The sequence below is a fragment of the Calidris pugnax genome, unplaced genomic scaffold (genome assembly GCF_001431845.1).
Source record: "Calidris pugnax isolate Ruff unplaced genomic scaffold, ASM143184v1 scaffold24, whole genome shotgun sequence".
Lineage (NCBI taxonomy): Eukaryota > Metazoa > Chordata > Aves > Charadriiformes > Scolopacidae > Calidris > Calidris pugnax.
Window position 1 is genome coordinate 27,715,198 of NW_015090922.1, and position 20,254 is coordinate 27,735,451.

Here is a 20,254-nt window from a genome sequence, read left to right on the forward strand (position 1 = left end):
GTGTACCATATTACATTTTGACCTTCATGTGGCTGATAGTGGGGTTTTTTTGTTTTTTTGTTCCTGCCTGATTGTGTTTTATGTACCTTATGTCCAAGCTTGGTGAAATCCAGCATAAATCACCAAGGTCCCAGATGCAACTTAAAGTAGCAAGGTTTATTTGTTTTGTGTGGATGATTGTGTTTTTATAATGTCATTCATGGCGTTGTCTTCATGCAGCTGTGAGAGTTGGAATCAAAGGTGTTTTAGTTAATGCCTATTAATCATGGAGAGGCTGGAGGCAAGACACTTCAGCTTTCAAAGGCCAGGTGTTTTCTCAACGTCTTCCTGTTGGGCAGAATTAAGTAACATGTGGCATAGGATGATTTAGGGACCTTTGCAGTTGGAAGAGTTGCAAAAGTATTGCATGCCGTTATTTTGGTACTGCAGCCAAGCAGACCACGGAGTAGCTTGAGACAGTGTCTCATTCTTTATTTGTATGTTCCCAGCAGAAAGAGCTCACGTCAAAGAAAAGAGATGAGTTTGAAGATATCTTGGAGGAAAGACGATTGTCCAGCGACTTGAGATACGCGATGAAATGTTATACTCCTGTGATCTACAAGGGGCTTTCACCTTGCAAGCCAAATGCTATTAAAAGTGCTGTTCTCCAGTCAGAGCAAGTTCAATATGTTATCAAGCAGGTGAGCCTGGACACTGAGCTGTGAGACGAGGTAGACTGAACACAGCCAAGCTTTGTGTGGCAGCAGGGAAAAAAGATTATTGCTGACCTTGTCAAACACGATAGCTGTAATTTGGAAGTTGGTCCAATAAATCAGTAACTTGAGAGTCGTACTCTTTTGGCAGGAAAAACAAATACTGATTTACCATGGAGTTGCTGCTAAAGTTCATGAAATAGTGTTTTGATTTTGCATATATGACACTTCGCCATCTAACTTATCCAATGTGCTTGGCTTTTTATTTTTTTCTTTCTCTCCTCCTCCACTGTCGTCACCACAGAGCAGCATTGTGAACAACATAAGTACTCTCCTCCTTAGTAGACATTTTTGTTCTTTGATGGTGTCTTGTAGCCATTTTATAGGCTAGTGGAATCAGTCATAAATGCTACTTTCCCTAAAATGAGAGTTAGATTTCACGGAGAATTTTTTTAATTAGAAACACTGTCTAAGATGTAACCATATTTTTGTTTTAAGATGAAGGGCAGTTACTACTTTGTAATAAATACGGTATTTTATAGTCAAACTGGCTCATATCTTACATTGTGTTGAAATAAGAACGTGTGTTAGTTATCAGAGTAACTATTTTCAGTATTCATGTATGTAAGATGTTTTGGTTAGGCCCAAGTGAGTGACTGCCATAAAATTTTTCTATTTTTTTTAAGGTCAATGTTACCTATGAACCTATGATGTTATCAAAACCTGTTACGATGTGACAAACTAAACCGTGTTCTACAAAGTAGTCCTGTTGCCAGCATGAATTGCTAAGTAGTATGAAATAAAAGAAAAAAAAAAAAAGGATCTTCCAACTTTAGAAACAGTAAAACATTTACTGAATGAAAATATTTTACAGAGGATTTGACAGAAGGACACTTGTGGGATGTTTTCTTGTGAAGTGTTGCTTTTTTTGATGGAAAATTATTTTGATGGATATTTTCCTGGCTAGCACCAAGTGGTAGAAAGGGGTTAACAGACCTGCCATTGCAACCTGGCTTTGAAGTAGAGATGACTGGAAGTATCTAAGCAGGACTACCTTGGGCACTATGCCCAGCCATCTGTGATTAGTGTGCCTCCTGTCTGGGCAGAGTTTACCCAGCTTTACACAGGTGTACTAGAATTTGTTCTTGTGACAAATTGCCGAGGTTACTAATGTTCAGTATGTGAAATTAAGGGCATTTGTTTGTTTTAGCTTGCTATATGTGACACCTCTGGTTTTTTGATTCCTGATTTTGGGGCTGAGCTCTATAGTGGATGTGCACTTAATTCACACAGGATTGCCTGTGTTCTAAGCCTTTTACTGGTGAGGGAGAACAGTATCTCTTCCTGTAGTGAATAATGAGAATACTTTTTTAGCTTCCTAAGAGAGATTGATCAGTTATAATCAGTCAATAATCAGCTATAGCTACATGTGGAAATATGCAGGATGAAGGATAATGCATTTATTAAAGCACTGTTGAACCAGTAGATATGACAATAAGGTGATATATGGAGGTGGATTGGAGAAGATGGATTTTCTCATGTTTCACCAAGTAAAAATAATAGGTAAGCAGTGCTGGCCTCTAAACAGAGCTGTGCTGTTTTGGAGGCTTTTTCTTCTGCCATTCCTCCTTTTTCCTTCTGCATAAAAGGCATGGTCCTTTTTTCGTAACAGTGAAAGACTAACTTTTCCATTAAATATTTGTGGATTCAAAGAATCAAATAGGAGGGATGACCATTATTTAAATCTGCTTTAAGAAACTTCAGAAGGGAATGAGCATAGCAACAGAAAAAAGATCATTGATATGCAAAGTTGGTAGAGACAGTGCTTTGTATGCATTTCAGCTAGCCATCGCCAGAGTAGTAGGTTACAAAGGAATTCAAGCGTGATAGGCTGAGGTTCTTCAGCCAAGTCTTAAAATCTAACCCAAATACGCTTCAAAAATTTACGTTGTGAGTATCGCTGCAAACATAGGTTTCATTTTACTAGTCAAAGAAAATTGCACACAGCCTTCTTCAGACCAATAATATAGGAAATGCTCTTCAAACTTAAATCTCCTCTGAAGATGCTACAGGTTAAAACATTCAGATGGTGTGTTTGTCAGGGGGAGAAATTGTTGCACACCCTTCCCTCTGCCTTTGACTTCTAAGCTCATTCTTGATTTTGAACAGCTTTAACTTGGCTTTTTGTTATTGGCTGACACTGAACAATACAGATTCTGTATTGTTAAATGCATGCCTATCACATAAAATAAAATCTTGCTGACTATTGCAGTAGTTCTGCCATAATTGTTGTGGCACAGAGAGTGGTGTGCATGGGCAAGGAGAAGGGAACAACATCTGACTGCTATTTGGTTTGTTTTGTTTCTCTTCAGTTAGCAAAAGAGATGGGAGAATCACCTGATATTATTCAAGAAGAAGCCATGGAAATCCTGGATGAGATGGGCCACAGTATGCAATTAGGAGCTGTCAGATTTTTTGCCTTTACTCTGAGCAAAATATTTAAACGACTTTTCCAGAGGGTTTGTGTGAATGAAGAAGGAATGCAGAGAGTGAGTACTGGTGGGGGAAGGAACTTAAAAAAAACGTATAATGAGGTATAACCCCTCATCGAAAGGGTTGTCAAGCATCTGAACAGGCTGCCTGGGGAAGTGTTGAGTCTCCATCCCTGGATGTATTTAAAAGACGTGCTGAGTGACATGGTTTAGTGGTGAACTTGGCAGTGCAAGGTTAACAGTTGGACTTGATGATCTTAAAGGTCTTTTCCAACTGAAACAATTCTATGATTCTATATTTTCATACCAACTCTAATCTTCGCTCCAAGTAACAAATACAAAAAAAAAACCCTTTGAAAAAAACCACTGCACTTGTGTTTATTACTGAATTTCTCAATAAGGGGGAGGAAAGACAGATGACATATAAGTATTTCAGAGGCAGTCTGCAGGACTTTTTGTACATTTTCCAAGTGCTTCCCATGGCAAGGAATATTTGCAGTCATGTGTCACTGATTCTGTTAGATCGGCCACTGAGAGTTTTTGTATCTGATCTTATAAATATAATAATGCATTTAGCTGAAATGGGGCTGAAAACCTAATGTTATGTGGCTGAGTGGGTTGGCTGTTCTGCAAAACCTTTATAGAGTGAGGAGTGGTGAAACACTGTGCACCTCCGAGGCAGGGGATGCTTTAAGTTTGCCCCAGTTCCCTGGGGAGCTGTTGTCCCCTTCTTTCATTGCAGGATGCTGGTCTTCTGGAGGGTGCGGTGCATTCTCTGGAAGACAGCCCTTACAGCCCCTATTGGGTTTCCCATCCCCATCAAAAGGGACTCAAATTATACTACCGCATAATGGGGTGGCCCTGGCTTTTGAGTCATGTGATGCTTGTGAACCACAGGTTGCCAGTCTGGAAACTATTGCTCCAAATTTCCTATGGTTCCATGCTGAAAAAGGTATCGAGTATGTGGACAGAGAAACCACCCTCAAACAAATCAGCTTCTGTTTGCCTTATCCTGTGAAGGTCTGTATTTGCAAATTTCAGCAGTAAGTCTGTAAATATTGGAACAATATTGTTTGTACTGTTTTTCTTTCAGTTGCAACATGCTATTCAGGAGCATCCGGTTGTACTGCTGCCCAGTCACCGAAGCTACGTAGACTTTTTGATGCTGTCTTATTTGCTATATACGTATGACTTGGCTTTGCCTGTCATTGCTGCAGGAATAGGCAAGTATGTTCTTTTAACGATGTTTTCAGGATTCAAAGAATCAGTAGCAAGGGCTCTGGTAGCTGCTGTTCTAAATGCAGTCACGGTAGCCAGATATGGAGTGCCAGCCGCCTCGTGCTTGTTGCTGATGCTACTAATTCCCTTGAAGCACTGGCAGAACTCTATTATGTGAAGTGCTGAGAGCTGGCTGGGAAATGAAAATTTCCATCAGAGGTCACAATTTTGGATGTACTTCATTCTAAAGCAGATGAAGCCATTATATTTGAGGAAAACAATTCTTGAAGACTTTAACAGTAAATGTCATTTGGGTTAATGTGCTTTTTGGAAATCTGGACTCTGATAGCACTTAACTGAGAAACTTGATCTTGGAAGTCTTGGATATCAACCAGGTCTTCTAGGCAGGCAGACAACAACCCCAGGTCTGGTGCAGCGCTGTAATGGGCACAGGCAAGCCACCAAAGATCCGGGGACATACTACTCTACTGTAGTCTGCTTTTCCACTCAAGAGGTTAGGATGATGAGTGGCAAATCAGCAGAAGTTGGGAAGATGAGATCCTGCTGCTCTTTGAGTTTGTGATATCCTGTGTCTGGGTGATGTAGGTTAGATTCTGGTGAATTCAGAAATTTATGGCTCATATCTGCCTTGATGGAGGTGATGCAGCTGCTTACCTCTCGTGTATTGTTCAGAACCTGCTCACATGCTGTCGTAGGTATCGGTGTGATCCTTTGTTTACTTTTGGATTAGAGCCCTTTGGAGTTTTGGGCCTTGAAACAGTATTTTAAGATACTATTAGTTTAGCTTAGAGGGATTTTTTTTAGTGATTAACATTTTTTAAGTGTTTTGAGGTGAAAGTTCTTCAGTATTAGGAACTTAGAGCTTGATTATACTGCTGCATGTGTGTATTGTTTTAAATTCCTCTGGAGAAAGCACAGTTTTCTATGGCTGTAGTTGTACTTACTGCATATTGTTTTAGAAGTTCACAAGATGCAGTTTACAAACTCACTCTTAAAGTGGTACTTGTGCTCTCCTGATATAGGTGGTAGGTGCCTCTGCTTTGTTAGTCGTTGCTTGTTTTCAAGTAGCATACGGATAGATCATAGAATTATACGATAGTTTGGGTTGGAAGGGACTTTTAAAGGCCGTCTAATCCAAGCCCCTCTGCAATGAGCAGGGACATCTTCAACTAGACCAGGTTGCTCAAAGCCCCATCCAGCCTGACCTTGAATGTTTCCAGGGATGGGGCATCTACCACCTCTTGAGCAACCTGCTCCAGTGTTTCACCACCCTCATTGTAAAAAATGTCATCCTTCTATCTAGTCTAAATCTACCCTCTTTTATTTTAAAGCCGTTACCCCTTGTCCTATCACAACAGGCCCAGCTACAAAGTTTGTCCCCATCTCTCCTGTAGGCCCCCGTTAAGTACTGAAAGGCTCCTATAAGGTCTCCCCAGAGCCTTCTCTTCTCCAGGCTGAACAACCCCATCTCTCTCAGTCTGTCCTTATAGAAGAGGTGCTCCATCCCTCTGATCATCTTTGTGGCCCTCCTCTGGACCCCTTCCAACAGGTCCATGTCCTGCTTGTGCTGAGGACTCCAGAACTGGATGCAGTACTCTGGGTGGGGTCTCACCACAGCAGAGTAGAGGGAGTGTAAAGATCTCTGGGGATTAGCTAAGGGAAGGTAAACAGTTGCCAGTAATGCTAGTAATGCTCCTGTGGTACATTAGTGGGAATCTAGATGGTGCTGGGGTCGTGGTTCTGTCTCAGGAGCAAGTCAGATTAGAGGTGCAGAGCTGGCGAGGTGGTGTGGGCTTGAGGCACATGAAAGGACGCATTTCAGTCCCAGTTTGTGGGGTGGCAGTGTATGGTGGGGAGAGGTGCTGGGCCTGCAGCCAGCATCCTGGTTGGGAGATTGAGTATGCAGCAAGAGGGTGGAAGTAAGGAAGGAGACAGAGTCTGCTGTGGTGAGAGAGGGAGGGTAGTAGGAGAGTATTGGAAAAAGATGGACATCTGCACATGGGAAACTCTGGGCTATTGCTGCCCAGGGTCCTGTAGCCAATCTCTTTTTATCTATTTTTATCTGTATAGATATATCTCACATGTGTGTGCATGTGACACATTCTATGACATCTTCAAAGCAGTCCTTGTCAGTGTTGAGCTGGAAATGCAAATTTATTTTACTGAATGAATATCTGTTCTCAAGCATTTCATTTACTGAGGCGGCAAAGAGGTTGAAGCGGCATGTGGCCAGCTGCTGTGTGGACATGTTGTAAATGCTTCCCTAAGAAATTTGTCACAAGTTAAACATTGACTGTCATTGCTTAAAACAAGAAAACTATAAAAAATTTTAGCTGTTTTAGTGTACATCTCCCAAGGTGATGACTCGGGATCATAAATGGTATAATATAGTGCAATTGGTCAGTTAATTTCTGTGTCTTCTAGAATACATTCAGTGGTGACTGGTCTTCCTGAAGATGAGTAACATAATGTACTTCAAGAAACTTGGTTTTTATTATGGTTGAAATCTGGCCATCTAAATTACGAAAATAAATTGCTAAGTAAATGCTGCTTACAAAAAAAATTGAAAGCATATTATAATATGCCATTCATGTCTACATGCTAGACAATCTGAAAGCAAATAAAGGTATTTGCAAGAACAGAATTATTGAAAGAAACCTTCCTTATTCTAGCAATTGAATCAATGTAGTAGAGAAAGTAGTTGACTCTGGTGGCCGATATTAATCAATAAGTTTTGTGTGTGGTTTTGTTTTTTGTTTGATTGTTTTTCAGATTTCCTAGGAATGAAAATAGTCGGTGAACTGCTACGAAGGGCAGGTGCCTTTTTCATGCGACGTTCCTTTGGTGGGAACAGACTCTACTGGGCAGTGTTTGCTGAATATGTAAAAACGATGTTAAGGGTAAATAAATTACTGAACTCTCAAAATGTATGCTTAAGAAATACTGTGCTGGAATGATACATTTGAAATATGCACAATGTTATAACTATGTGATTGAGAGTCTTCATGTGATCTGATTAAATGGGTTTTCCCTCAGAATTGCTGTAGGTGAAGTGCAGGCATGCACTCTGTTGTTACTATAGTTCAGCAGTGGGTGGTAAACAAATTGCTGCTCAGACTCAATATTTTTGTTAATTTAACTATATTGTGCAGCAAATACAGTGGATGAATGTAGGCTTAAGAGATGACTGAAGTTAGACATCCATGGGTTCCATTAAAAAAACCTGACTTATATTTTAAGTAATTAAAAGTATTTGTGGGCAGTAAAGAAGAAACATTTTTTATTTTTCTAACAAGCTTTTTTGTTTGTTTTACTTTTGAAGAGTGGCTATGCCCCAATTGAATTTTTTCTTGAAGGGACTAGAAGCCGCACCGCCAAGACTCTGACTCCAAAGTTTGGTAGGTTTGTTGAAAACTTGGAACTTTTAATGATTATTAGCACTTTCATTAGTGGCTATGTGCTTCCTAAGTTCTTCAGACAGGAAGGGTTGTTAAAGTGGTGAGAAACTGGTGAGGACTTTCTGAGTAGTGGAAGGTGCAATGGTTGGAGTTCCAAGGGGATACAAGGAACAGCAATACACATCTCTTGCACTCTGCTGCTTTCTCTCCCTTTGTGTACTAAATTGCATAACTCTTCACCCTTTACTTTCTAGAAAATAGGCATCCCCTCATCAGCAGGGAAATAACTGTAAAAGTAATGGGGGTCTTTAGAAGAAAGATGCTATCTGACCGTGGAACGATGCTACTGAAAAAAAGCACAAATAGCTGTCCAAATACATTGCCTACATTTACCTTCTGTTTTAAAGCCTGGCCAATGTCTTGTGCTTCTACTTGAAAAGAGAGCGAGCACAGTGCACACCTAATTAGCAGTTTCTAAAATTTGAAGATAGCTTTTGGCCAATGTCTTGTGCTCCTACTTGAAAAGAGAGCGAGCATAGTGCACACCTATTAGCAGTTTCTAAAATTTGAAGATAGCTTTTTTCAAAGTTAAATTGCAATTGCTTTTCCCTCCTCCAAAAAGACAAGTGATTCACTTTTTTTTTTTCTTTTTTTTCAATTTGCAGGTCTTCTCAGCATTGTGATGGAACCATTTTTCAAAAGAGAAGTCTTTGACACGTACCTCGTTCCCATCAGCATCAGCTACGAGAGGATATTAGAAGAATCTCTCTATGCATATGAACTCCTAGGAGTCCCAAAGCCCAAAGAATCTACATCTGTATGTAAATTCCTTCAGAACAGAACATAGGTGGATGTATACACAACCCGTGGCACCAAAATTTGAGTTTTGCTCTTCCCGTTTTCCTAGGGGCTGTTAAAAGCCAGAAGAATTCTCAGTGACAATTTTGGTACCATACATATCTACGTTGGCCAGCCGGTATCACTTAGAACCTTGGCAGCTGGGAGAATCAATCGGTGCCCATACAATTTGGTTCCCAGGTACCCCATCCCTCCGTGGTGTATGCACAGGAAAAATATTTGTTTAGTCCTCACCTATGTGAAATAATTAACATGTTCTCTTGTACTTTGTTTTTAACTTCTCTCACCTCATCTCCCATCTGACCATTTAGACCGCTGAACCTGTTTTTGTCTGAGCAGAGGCTTATCATGCTTGTGATGGGATGTTTCTGAAACAGACTGTCACTTGCGTAGCTTTGTACTGTGTGGAGAAGATGCCATTTTAAAATGTAATGATGATGCATGAACCAGGCAAAGCTGTTTTCTGAGAACTTGGTGGTTTTGCCACTTAACAATTCCACCTGTCTCTCCCTTCTTGCTTTGTTACTGCAAACTGTTACATGGTGACGTGCCTGGGAGTTGTATTTATGATTGGATTGTGTGGCTTTTGCAATTTGTTATATAACACATAATGCTTTTTTTTTTTTTTTTAAGATAGCAAGTGTTACAGCATCAATACAGAGATCTGTGTTTTAAATACTGCCATGAAGCTACTGATGTTGTTCTCTGTCCTTCTGTTCTACATATCGCATAGATAGACTCACCCTCCAGATGTTAGGTGATGTAAAGTAGTTATGAATCTGGGAGCAATATGGAAGTAGTAAGGAAGAATATTATTTATATTCCAGTTTTTGGAACTTTTTGCCTTGAACTGCGTTGTTCTTTTCAGGCACCTTCCCCAAAAGCCATCTGAGGATATCCAAGAATTTGTCAGTGATGTAGCTTATAAAATGGAGCTCCTGCAAATCGAAAACATGGTTTTGAGCCCGTGGGTGCTGGTTGCCGCTGTCCTGCTCCAGAATTTGCCAGCCATGGATTTTGAACTTCTAATAGAAAAGACCCTGTGGCTTAAAGGCTTAACACAGACTTTTGGAGGATTCATTGAGTGGCCTGGTATGCAGAGAAAGTTATTTCTATTCCTTTTGTTGCTTATGAAGGATACATTATATTTTTGTGGAAGCACTGTATGGTGACAACTTTACAGAATGTTTTCCTTGTTGTAAGCCAGTTGTAAATGGCTTTTCGGATACACTAAAAATGATGCTAAAACCTTTCAGGTTTTGACTTAGCCTGTAGAAGATAATACTTTGAAAAACAGTTAGGTGGAAGCAGAACAGATATTTTACTGTTATATCCTGAAGTGTGGAATGAGGGGGGAAATTATAAGGTACGTACTTTGGTTTTATTTATATATTTACACACAGACACTCTGTTATATATATATAAATAGGCTGCTGAAAGGTCGGTGCTCCTTCCAAACTTTATGAACAGTTGTTTTAAACTTCTCTCTGTGAGCCAAGGTGACCCAGGTAATTAATTTTAGAGCCTCAGGACATATGTGGTAAAGCCAGCAAAGAAAAATAATGTGTAATGCAAGTACATTTACCTTTTCACTGTAGGTAGACTTAAACCATGGATCTTTGCTTTTGTAGTTATGTGTATAATGAAGGATCCTCCTCAGTACTGCAATAAAGAAATAGGAGCAGGCTACAGTTAGAACAGAACTCGGTCGTCTCTGGAAGAAAACCACTTCTCCTTTCAGGGATCTGCACTGCAGTGAATGCAGACGAGGTCTGCTCCTGCCAGACTGGTAAAAGGAAGAATTAAACAAAATTTAGAATCTTACTGCTCAGTAATCTGAAGAACATACCACATTTGGGTTTGCTTGCTTATTTTGTTTATTTTCTTAGCAACAATGAATAAGCTTTTGCTTTAGTAGAGTTGTGGTGTAGCCAGGGAATAGCAAATAAGCACGGTAATGAAATAGAGGAATGACAACAACTGAGCAGATTTAGTTGGAGTGTGCTGTCCCCACTCTAGGCATCAGTTGCATAGAAACAGGGTTGGTTGTTTTGTTTTAGGTTGTCATAATTTGAAAGAATAAATATATTTTAAAGGCTAATTTGGAGACATCGCCAAGTAAGCAACAATCTGTACACTGTCCATTCTTCTGTCTCCAAACGGCTAGTTGTTTCTGCCTTTGTCATGCTGGGTGGCTGTAACAGGCAGAACATTTGCTTGGCTGTTAGAAATTTTATATTAAAAACAGGAACTGCGAAATGACTTGCTCAGACTTCTGCTTGTGCATTGAGGCACTTGGGAGCTTTAGCAAAGTTGGAACAAAGCAGGCTGAAGGAGCAAATAAGATGCAAGGAGATTCTATGTGAGATCTATTAAGAGGAAAGAATATGTTTTGGTTTGGGTTGGTTTGGTTTTTTTTCTGTTAGAATCTTTATTGATTTGATATGTTTGTGCTGTGAACACGTAAAGCATATTTTAGTGCTTAATAAGAGGTTTTTATTGCTTCTTTCCTTGCTTGTTAAAGAGTTCACATTTGATGCAGGGAATGTTTTGGTAGGATTTAAAATGTAAGGTATTCTAAAAAGGTGAGTGTATTTTCAAGACTTGAGATGCTGCCCTTTATCTGAAGAAAGTTCAGAGTGTGTCACACTGACAAAAAAAAAAGTTTGACCAAAGCCTACAGGTTTGTAAAACTCATGCCTGCCTTTGAAGACCTTTGTTGTTTACAAGAAAAAAAAACAACCCAAACCACACACTTCCTTGCTTTAGGCATTTTAAAAGATTTTCTTAGGAAACAAGAAGAGATTTGGGTTTAAGTACAGTCTGATTTGTCTTTGAGCAGGTATATTATGTAACGATACTTACGTTAGGATTTCTTCAAACATAATTTGGGATGAGGCTTTCCTTGTATATGAGAGTAGAGGAAAAGCATTATAAAGACTCCTGCATCTGATTCAAAACTTCAAGCATCAGAAATGCCTAAGCAAAAATATCATCTCCATTTCCTTACTGATGAGTTTGATCCATCAAACAGATCTATCCTCTTTTATTTGGAGGCTCAGAATACTTGTTCCAGAGACAAAGGAAGTATTTGTCATTGTTAGCAAGTTGAAGAATTTAAAGTGCTTTAATTGCAGAAATGTCTGAAATTCATTTTCTCCATCTTATGCTATGCCTAGGCTGCCAATTCCTGGTATGGGTTATTTTACAACATCTCTCTAGCTGAATGTTTGGTGTAATAATTGGTCTTCAGTGATAAAACTTAATTAAATACTGGTGCATCTTAAGTTGTTTCAATAGAGTTGTGTTCCCTTTTGCGTGTTCCTGAGTGTTGCGTTTCCCTGCTAGATAACCTGTGTGCCAAAAAAGCAGTTGTGTCTGGCCTCACCCTGCATTCCAACATTGCTCGCCTTGTTGATGGCCACGTGGTCCTAAATGACAACGGAGTGGAAGATGGAGCCGTAGGGGAAATTGTCTTTAAGCGAGCTCTGGCCATCCTCATGTGTGCCACCTACAGAAACCAACTGCTGAACGTGTTTGTGCGTCCATCTCTGGTGGCAGTTGCCTTGCAGATGACACGCAGCTTCAGAAAAGGTACGTTTGGTTAGCTCTGAGAGTCCCCTGGCGTTGCTCCTTGCGCAGTCAGCTGTGAGAGGAGCACAAGAGTCCCACCTGCGACTGCTCGTGGGAGCCATCTGAGACTGTTAGACTCTGGATAAGGTCCCATGGCGTAAGGTGGGTGCTTGTGGAGGGGACAGGGTTATTTTGCTTACCCTTTTTGTTTGTTTACCCTTTTCTACTTTTGAAAGCAGGTATGTTCTGCTGAGAGGGCAGGGCTGAGATGAGCTGATTCCAGTTCCTAAATGTCTTATTTAGTTGGCATTTAGCAGACCAACTTTTTAAGTTGCAAATTACACACAGCTCACGGTTGCACAAAGTGCAACCAGTTCTTAGTCCTCCTTCTCTTCCCACTACTGTTCCTGAAGTATTTCAGTGTTTTCCAATACTTAGCTGTTAAAGAAACTTTTTGGAATACGTACCTTAGTTTTGTGCCGCATCTGATTGTGTGGTATTTAATGGATGTTCTGAGAAGCTACAATCCCCTGCTCTTTCCTTCTGGTAACAATTGAATCAAGTGCTTTGAGTACTTGCTGTTCTGTTGGGGTGGTTTCTGCTGTAAATGTATGCGTGCTTTTAATGTCAAGTAAAAATTTTATTTGAAGTAGGTACTCTCTCTAAAATTAGGAGTAAAGGGCTTTTCACTTGCATGTTTTAAATTATGTTTTTAAACAACAGTACAATTTTTTTTCAGAGGAAGTCTATAGCTGCTTCAGCTTTTTGAGAGATGTTTTTTCAGATGAGTTCATCTTCTTTCCTGGCATTTCATTGAAGGTAAAAACATTGTTTATACAAAAATACTGATAGTCAGTGACACAGTCAACTAAAATAGCATCTGATTTCAGGGCTCTGCTGAACGAGTGCTTTATGATAAACACATACAGTGATATCAACTTGATCTGTAAGTGGGAGGGAGAACTTAAAAGGGGGTCAGAGTAGAGGTAGTCATTTGGTTAGTTGCAAAACATTGTCTGAATCCACAAGGCTGCATATGCAATCTCTTATTATCCAGTAATAAAATGCCCAATTCTGAACCATTGAAATGAACTGTAGCAGAAGTTTGGCTTTTTTGCATAAAGTCTTCCAGCATGGATATAAAAATATGTGTAAAGCAGTCTGTTAAGTGAAGTGTAAATACTATCCTCTGCAGTTATGAAAGAGATTTCAGGCTGTGAAGAAAAAAGTGTTAATGTAGATTTAATTAAATTCTGTCAGCACAGAAACAAACCAGGAATTTTCATTGAGGGTACACCGGAATAATTTTTCCTAAAAGCTCTTGCAGGCTGTGTAGCAGAGGGGCACAGCTGCTCTTTCAGAAAGTTAAACTATAGGTATTATACCAGTTAATGATCAACCATTGTATGCCCTTGTTATCTTTGACAAATAGAGTATGCAATTCTAAATTTAGGCACCTATTGTCCTCTGGTTGATTATACTCTTCCTAGTGCAGCTGTGATCAGTTGTTTTGGGAAGCTCCACGTGTGTGGTCTGTGATGGCAGGGGTAGCAGAGGACTCTGCCAACACCCAGTGTACGCCTCTGTACCCACCTCTCCTTGAGTGCACAGCGTGGTGGTGTCTACTCTGTAGTGCTTATACAACAGCTAACGTTCCTGTTGCATTGTACCTTGAACTCTGAAGGTTTTGATGTTCCTGTGCACAAGTAAACATTTTTAAAAAATATTTTGATGATTCATTTTTGAGCCCTTTTAGGTTTATATTACTAGCATTTATCTCGTGTAGATTCAGATGGTACCTTGCGAGCACTATGAGGGAAGTGCTTACAGTAAAGCCTGGTTTAAACTTCTGCAGCCAGAATTTTGATAAAAATCAGAGTTGAGGCGATGCAGACTGTGAAGGTTTTTGAAGTGAGAACTTTCCTAATGGCATAACAGTGTCCCTCGTAGAGTCTTATGCTTTAGTTGCATCCTATTTGCTCGGAAAGAGTTTCCCCCTTGTTTCATCCCCTGCCCATACAGCAACTACTGAGACAAAGCCAGTATTGTTCCCACATACTGCCTTATTACAGGGCTCAGTATGTCTGCGTCCTCTCCCAACACAGCTGGACACAGGCAAGCTGTGAGAACTGTGGGCAGCACGTCGCTCTCTGCAGGACTTGCTGTCTCAGTTTGTAAATGTCGTGCTGGGTCAGAGCTGGCTCTAGTCCAGCCAGCTTGAAATGCAGGTGAACCACAAGTTTAAAAAAAATGGTTTAATGCCATACCCGATATAAACTGGTAAGTCCACATGTAGTTTTTATTTGGATTTAAAATGGATTAAATATGATTTTTATCAATGCTAAGGCCAAATATCTGATGGTGATATTTGTGAGCTTGCCAGCATTAAAAAAAAAAAAAAAAGGTATAATTTTCATAAGACTATTCAAGACTTGTGACAGTATTAAAAGCTTATAGATTTTTATATAGAAGAGAATTGGGCCCTTTTTTAATGGCTGATTGGCACCATTACATTTAGTTTTCATTGTTAGCAATTTTTGCCTCTTGCAGCATTTTTTTAAATACCAAATCCAAGCAGGGAACAGGAAGGTGACTGGCTATGACAGACTTTACTGAAGTCAAATGAAAGAGTTGCTGCAATATTAAGGGATCTCTTAGCAACCCACCCCTCTAGTTGTCCATGTCTCTGTCACGGCTGTGTCCCATCCCCTTGTGGTCTGTGTCCTGTGTCCCCCCACACCAATATTGTCAGTAAAAAGGCTTTGTCATTGACGTTTCCATAATTCGTAACTTTCAGCCATTGTGTTGTCTCTTTTGTAGAGGGCAGCTCAGTGAGTGATGTTATCACTTATTGCAAACAGTGGACCTGAGATAAAAGCAAACCCTGATTTTAAATAAATAAATAGAAACCACCCACAGAAAAAACCCTCAACCAGACAACCTGACCGTATTCTGACAGAAGCCTGAGGGAGCTCAGGCTGGCTGTTAAAATAGCAGCCACAGCCGCTTCCTTTGCTCCTAGGCCTCTTGTGCATTTTGGTGCTGCCATGTTTAAGAACATGTTCCCCCCACACTTTATAAGGATATTTCTGGTATACAGGAAAACTTTGGTTTGAGTCTTTTGTGAACTGAGTTCAGAAACGGAAGTGGTGTGCTGTTGTATGGGTTTTGTTGTTGATTTTTTGAAAAAAGATAGCTGCACTTCCTGTAGATGTTAAAATTTCGGTTATGCTTCTCTCTCCCAGGATTTTGAGGAAGGATGCTTTCTACTCACAAAATGTGATGCCATTCACACAACTCAACAGGAAATCTACCCTACTGACAAAGGAAGTGTTATAGTATCTTTCTTGTCAGCTATGTTCAGACCTTTTGTAGAAGGTTATCAGGTATGTTGTTCTTTGGGAAATTATCTGTTTTCTCCCATGTTTTATAGGGAGACTAGGAGAGCTGTGACCAATAGTGACTGTTTTTATGGCTGGGGAGCACAAGAGTTGAGAAATAGCAGTAACAAATATCTTAAACATCACCCTCCCGCCAGGATCTTAATTTCAGCTTTTGGCTCAGACTTTTCCAATTGACTAAAGCAGCAACTCCCTTGTAATGTGATGGCCCATTGTGGGTTGATAAGCTTCATGGGGAGTGTGCTGCTACCAGGTGTATTGCTCATGAGGAGCTCTTGCTTAATTAATATTATGTGGGCTGTCCTGCCAGGTGTAGAAATGAGTTTGCATCTCATAACTGATAACTTTTTTTGGGAGTCATTACTTTCATCTGTATCTCTTTAAATTATTTGTTTTTCTAAGGTTTCAATAAGACTAACACTTATGCCCCTGTAACAAGCACTGTATACAAGAATAGGAGGCTTAACTCTCTGGTATGTCAGCATAACATTGGTGGGAATGTAGACGTTTGAGCCTAGTGGAATCTGTTAATGATCTGGTAGTTGATTTGGGCTGAGCTGTACAGATTTCCTCAGTTTTTCCCACCTGTAAAACAGGTATTGCTTAAAAAAATTATACTGCTTTTGATTGTGAGAACAGGAATATTAAATTGATGTCTAGGATAACTATTATAGTAATACTAAATCTTACTTTAATATTAGGGTTCTCATGCCTGTTGAACAATAATAAAAATTTCAGATGCTCTATGTAATGATATCCTTAGAGTTCCTCTCCTACACTTTGTTACTTCTCCTACATCTCCTACACGATGTTACTTCCTTATGATGGCATTTTGTTTGTAATTAATAAAAAATTGACAATCAAAAGGGAAGAAGTGCTAATTCTTTTTTGGTAAATGTTAGTTAATTTTCAGATACCTCTCAAAGGAAACAAAAGAAGCCTTTACTGAGAAGCAGTTCGTACCCGCAGTCCGCAACTTTGTTTTTCAACTTCTGGAGAAGGGTGTGTATGGCCATTATGCAACATAATTTTACAAGTGTAGCCTGTCAATGGATAGTGATAAAACTTCTAATTGTGTTTCTGCTTTCTCTGTAGGGAATACGCAGTGTTATGAAGCGCTGTCTTCTGACATGCAGAAAAATGCCTTAGCAGCTCTTGTGCAACTGGGTGCAGTGAAGAAGAAGAAAATGTAAGTAACATTGCCTTTTTGGTGTATAGAAGTCAGCCTGGAGTTTTACTGGCAATTCTTAATGACTGAGCTATTAGTATCAAGCAAACAGCAGAACCCTGACTGCCTGAGCATCAGTCAACTGAAGGTTGATTGGATTTACCCGAGTTGTGGTGAAGACCCAGGTAGTTCTTCTCTGTACGTATCGCAGAAGCAGAACGGCACCCCCTCATAGTGAAAACACCCCTGTGGGACCCAGCAAGAAAATTTATTCACTCACCAGTAGGCTTCTTCTGACTCCCTTTACCTTTTGGTTTTCAAAGTTTCTCCCAAGGCTTTGTTAAGCAAATAGAACAGTCCTGCTTGCTTTTAATAGAAGAGTTACTGTGTGTTATAATAAGCCTCATCAGGCAACATAAGCAATAATCAGGAATACTACTAATGGGGGGAGCAGTGGGTGTTCAGCACTGACATCTCAAGGCAATTTAGTTGAAAGCTTAGTCATTAAAGACTTTTAACATAGTTGGTATATGCCTAAGATTAAAAAAAACCTATTGTTATACAAAAAATATGGTGACATGCATTTCCTTATCAAATTAATTTGTGTTGTGGGGCTTCTTACTGTATTTGAAAGTATAATCATGAAAGTCCCTGATACAAGAAATCCCCACATTGTCTTGAGTATTTTGCAGAACACAGTTGGCTGCTGCTGACCCTGGGCTATTTTCTTATGCCTCTGTTCAGGAAATGAATTGGTTAAGGTTTGTAGCGCTCTTGGAAAGTGCACAAAGTACTGTTGTTTGTTAGGTCCCCTGCCATGTCACTGTGCTAAATAGATGCCTACAGCTAAATTCCTCTTTCATGTAAAAGGTGTAAGTCACTCGATGTGCAACAGAATTTGACGTCAGCTGAAGATTTGGTTCAGTTTCAGAGAGATAGTCTTGAAAAATATATGATTGAAAACAAACAAATGTTCTCTTCTCGTTATTCCTAATGAAAATCAGGGGAAGAGACAGATGTAGGGAGAGGGAAGGATAAAGAAACTATAACTGTCTTTGAGTACAATCTACTTAGAAGTTTTCCCAGTGCTTAAAATTAATGTATATGCTGATAAGATGAAAAATATGTAATTATGAAAATGCTTAATTTAGATTATTTGGAATAAGAAATATTCATTGAAGAAACAGCGTTTGTTTTCTTCTTTTAACTGTAGGTCGAATGGATTCACTTACAGTGTAAATCAAGAGGCTGTTAGTAAAATCCTGGACATGTTTGGTAAGTGTTCTCCAATTAATTTGAGGAGAGCTTCCCAAGTTATAAATTACTTTGGACAGTGCACGTAGGTTAGATGTAGTGTTTTTTTCCCTTAGTAATGCCTTAGATATATCTCTATAAAAATCCCAATGATATTTTTTTTACAGTGCTTTTTCTGGTGTCATTAACCACAGCTTTGCATCGCCCTTCTTTACTTGAAATACCGTGCAACTCAGTGACAAAGGAAAAGAAAGCAAAAAAAAAAAGTAGTGGAGGGGCAGGCTGGAGAGCTGGGCAGAGGAGAACCTAATGAGGTTCAACACGGGCAAATGTAGGGTCCTGCACCTGGGGAGGAAGAACCCCAGGAACCATTATAGGTTAGGGGTGGATCTTCTGCAAAGCACTACGGAGGAGAAGGATCTGAGAGTCCTAGTGGATAGCAAACTTCCCATGAGCCAGCAATGTGCCCTTGTTGCCAAGAGGGACAATGGAATCCTGGGCTGCAAAGGGAGAAATGTGGCCAGTAGGTTGAGGGAGGTCATTCTCCCCCTCTGGTCTGCACTGGTGAGGTCACAACTGGAATACTGCATCCAACTCTGGGCTCCCCAGTTCAAGAGAGACAGGGAACTACTGGAGAAAGTCCAGCATAGGGCAACTAGGATGATTAAGGGATTGGAGCACCTCCCTTATGAGGAAAGGCTCAAAGAGCTGGGGGTCTTTAGCCTGGAGAAGAGAAGGCTGAGGGGGGACCTTATCTATGTTCACAAGTATCTAAAGGGTGGGTTGAAGGATGATGGAGCCGGACTCTCTTCAGCAGTTTCCAGCAACAGGATGAGGGGCATTGGGAACAAGCTGGAACATAGGAAGTTCCATTCAAATACGAGGAAAAGCTTCTTTATGGTGAGAATGACGGAGCACTGGAACAGGCTGCCCAGGGAGGTCGTGGAGTCCCCTTTTTTGGAGATTTTCAAGACCCGCCTGGATGCAGTCCAGAGTGATGTGCTCTGGGCCATCCTGCTTTGGCAGGGGAGTTGGACTAGGTGATCTCTAGAGGTCCGTTCCAATTCTGATGATTCCATGATTTACAGAATTTTGATGAGAAGCGTTTACCTTTGGCTTTTTTTTTTTTTTTTTTTTTTTTTAAATTAGATGCCAGGATACCTGTACAGAAACCCATGGCTGCACGACTCTGAGGGTTTCCTCACGCTGTGACTGGACGTGAGGAGGCCACAGGTGTTCTTCAGCTCTCCCAGTACCACTTAAAAACTGTATTTGTATCCTCACTGTATTGTGTGTTTTTTTTTTTTAAAGAGATATTTAAAGAGGAGCGCGCAGTAACGGCTACTTAAATACCTTTTTTTTTTTTTTTTTTTTCCCTTTCTTGTAACGAGGAATGTGATTGCAAATATTTCATGGCTGTGAAAAATGTAACGGGGGGGAATTTAAAAATACTTGCTATTAAAATTGATATTTAGAAAAAAAAAAGGGTAGTTTTTGGCTGAATAAAAGAGGGGCGGAGGGCCCGCCCCTTGCGTCGACAAGATGGCGGCCGGCGTGGAGCTGGGTTTCGCCGCGGCGCCGGGCCCGGGCGGCGCCTGGCGGCTGCGCAGCCCTTACTTCCCCAGCAAGATCGGAGGGTTGCCGGCATGGCTAGGGGAGGCGGGTTTGCCCAGCCCGGCCGCTCTGCGCTGCCCTCGTTGCCGTCAGCCCCGTTCCTTCCTTCTCCAACTGTACGCCCCGCTGCCTCAGCGCCCCGACGCCTTCCACCGTACCCTCTTCGTCTTCGCCTGCCGCGGTGCCTCCTGCTACCGCCTGCCGGGCCCGCTGGGGCCTCTTTGCGGTGAGGGGGTGGGTGGGGAGGTGGGGGAGGCGAAGGGGGGACGGGGGTGACGGCCGCGGCCTCCCCCCAACGGCCGCGGCCCACCCCTGACAGCCGCCTCTCCGCCCGCAGTGTTTCGGAACCAGCTGCCGCGACGGAACGACACTTATCCGGAGGAGCCGCCCCCCGAGGACCCACCGCCGGAACTCTCCTCCGCGCCCCCGTGCCGGCTCCGCTGCGGAACCGCTCTCTGCCGCGTCTGCGGTTGCCTGGGGCCTCACGTCTGCGGGCGCTGCCGCCACGCCGCATACTGCGGCCCCGAGCACCAGGCGCTGGACTGGCGGGGGGGGGGCCGGCGGG

General features: G+C 41.2%; 2 protein-coding genes across 2 annotated transcripts in view; both read left to right on the forward strand.

Annotated features, from left to right (window-relative positions):
- Positions 1-461: 461 nt before the first annotated feature.
- On the forward strand, positions 462-19,358 carry GNPAT (glyceronephosphate O-acyltransferase). Its single transcript, XM_014950626.1, has 15 exons — positions 462-680; positions 3,065-3,241; positions 4,278-4,407; positions 7,196-7,323; positions 7,746-7,821; positions 8,487-8,638; positions 8,729-8,859; positions 9,548-9,771; positions 12,028-12,273; positions 12,992-13,071; positions 15,498-15,638; positions 16,556-16,655; positions 16,749-16,842; positions 18,035-18,096; positions 19,225-19,358. The coding sequence occupies exons 1-15, from the start codon at positions 573-575 to the stop codon at positions 19,266-19,268; spliced, it is 1,893 nt and encodes a 630-aa protein (XP_014806112.1). The 5' UTR covers positions 462-572; the 3' UTR covers positions 19,269-19,358.
- A 234-nt stretch (positions 19,359-19,592) lies between these two features.
- PDCD2 (programmed cell death 2) overlaps positions 19,593-20,254 on the forward strand; it is a 6,820-nt gene continuing 6,158 nt past the window's right edge. The window contains exons 1-2 of the mRNA XM_014950631.1: positions 19,593-19,915; positions 20,027-20,254. The exon at positions 20,027-20,254 is cut by the window's right edge and continues 66 nt beyond it. Coding sequence (XP_014806117.1) covers positions 19,618-19,915; positions 20,027-20,254 — 526 coding nt within the window. The 5' untranslated portion in view covers positions 19,593-19,617. The remainder of the gene's footprint in view (positions 19,916-20,026) is intronic.

What these genes read in the sequence shown, in the direction of transcription:
- GNPAT (XM_014950626.1), top strand. Translation starts at nt 573, where the DNA reads ATGAAATGTTATACTCCTGTGATCTACAAGGGGCTTTCACCTTGCAAG. An exon ending in GACTCTGACTCCAAAGTTTG is followed by an intron (nt 7,822 to 8,486) that starts GTAGGTTTGTTG and finishes TTCAATTTGCAG; the next exon opens with GTCTTCTCAGCATTGTGATG. An exon ending in TAAAATCCTGGACATGTTTG is followed by an intron (nt 18,097 to 19,224) that starts GTAAGTGTTCTC and finishes TTTTTAAATTAG; the next exon opens with ATGCCAGGATACCTGTACAG.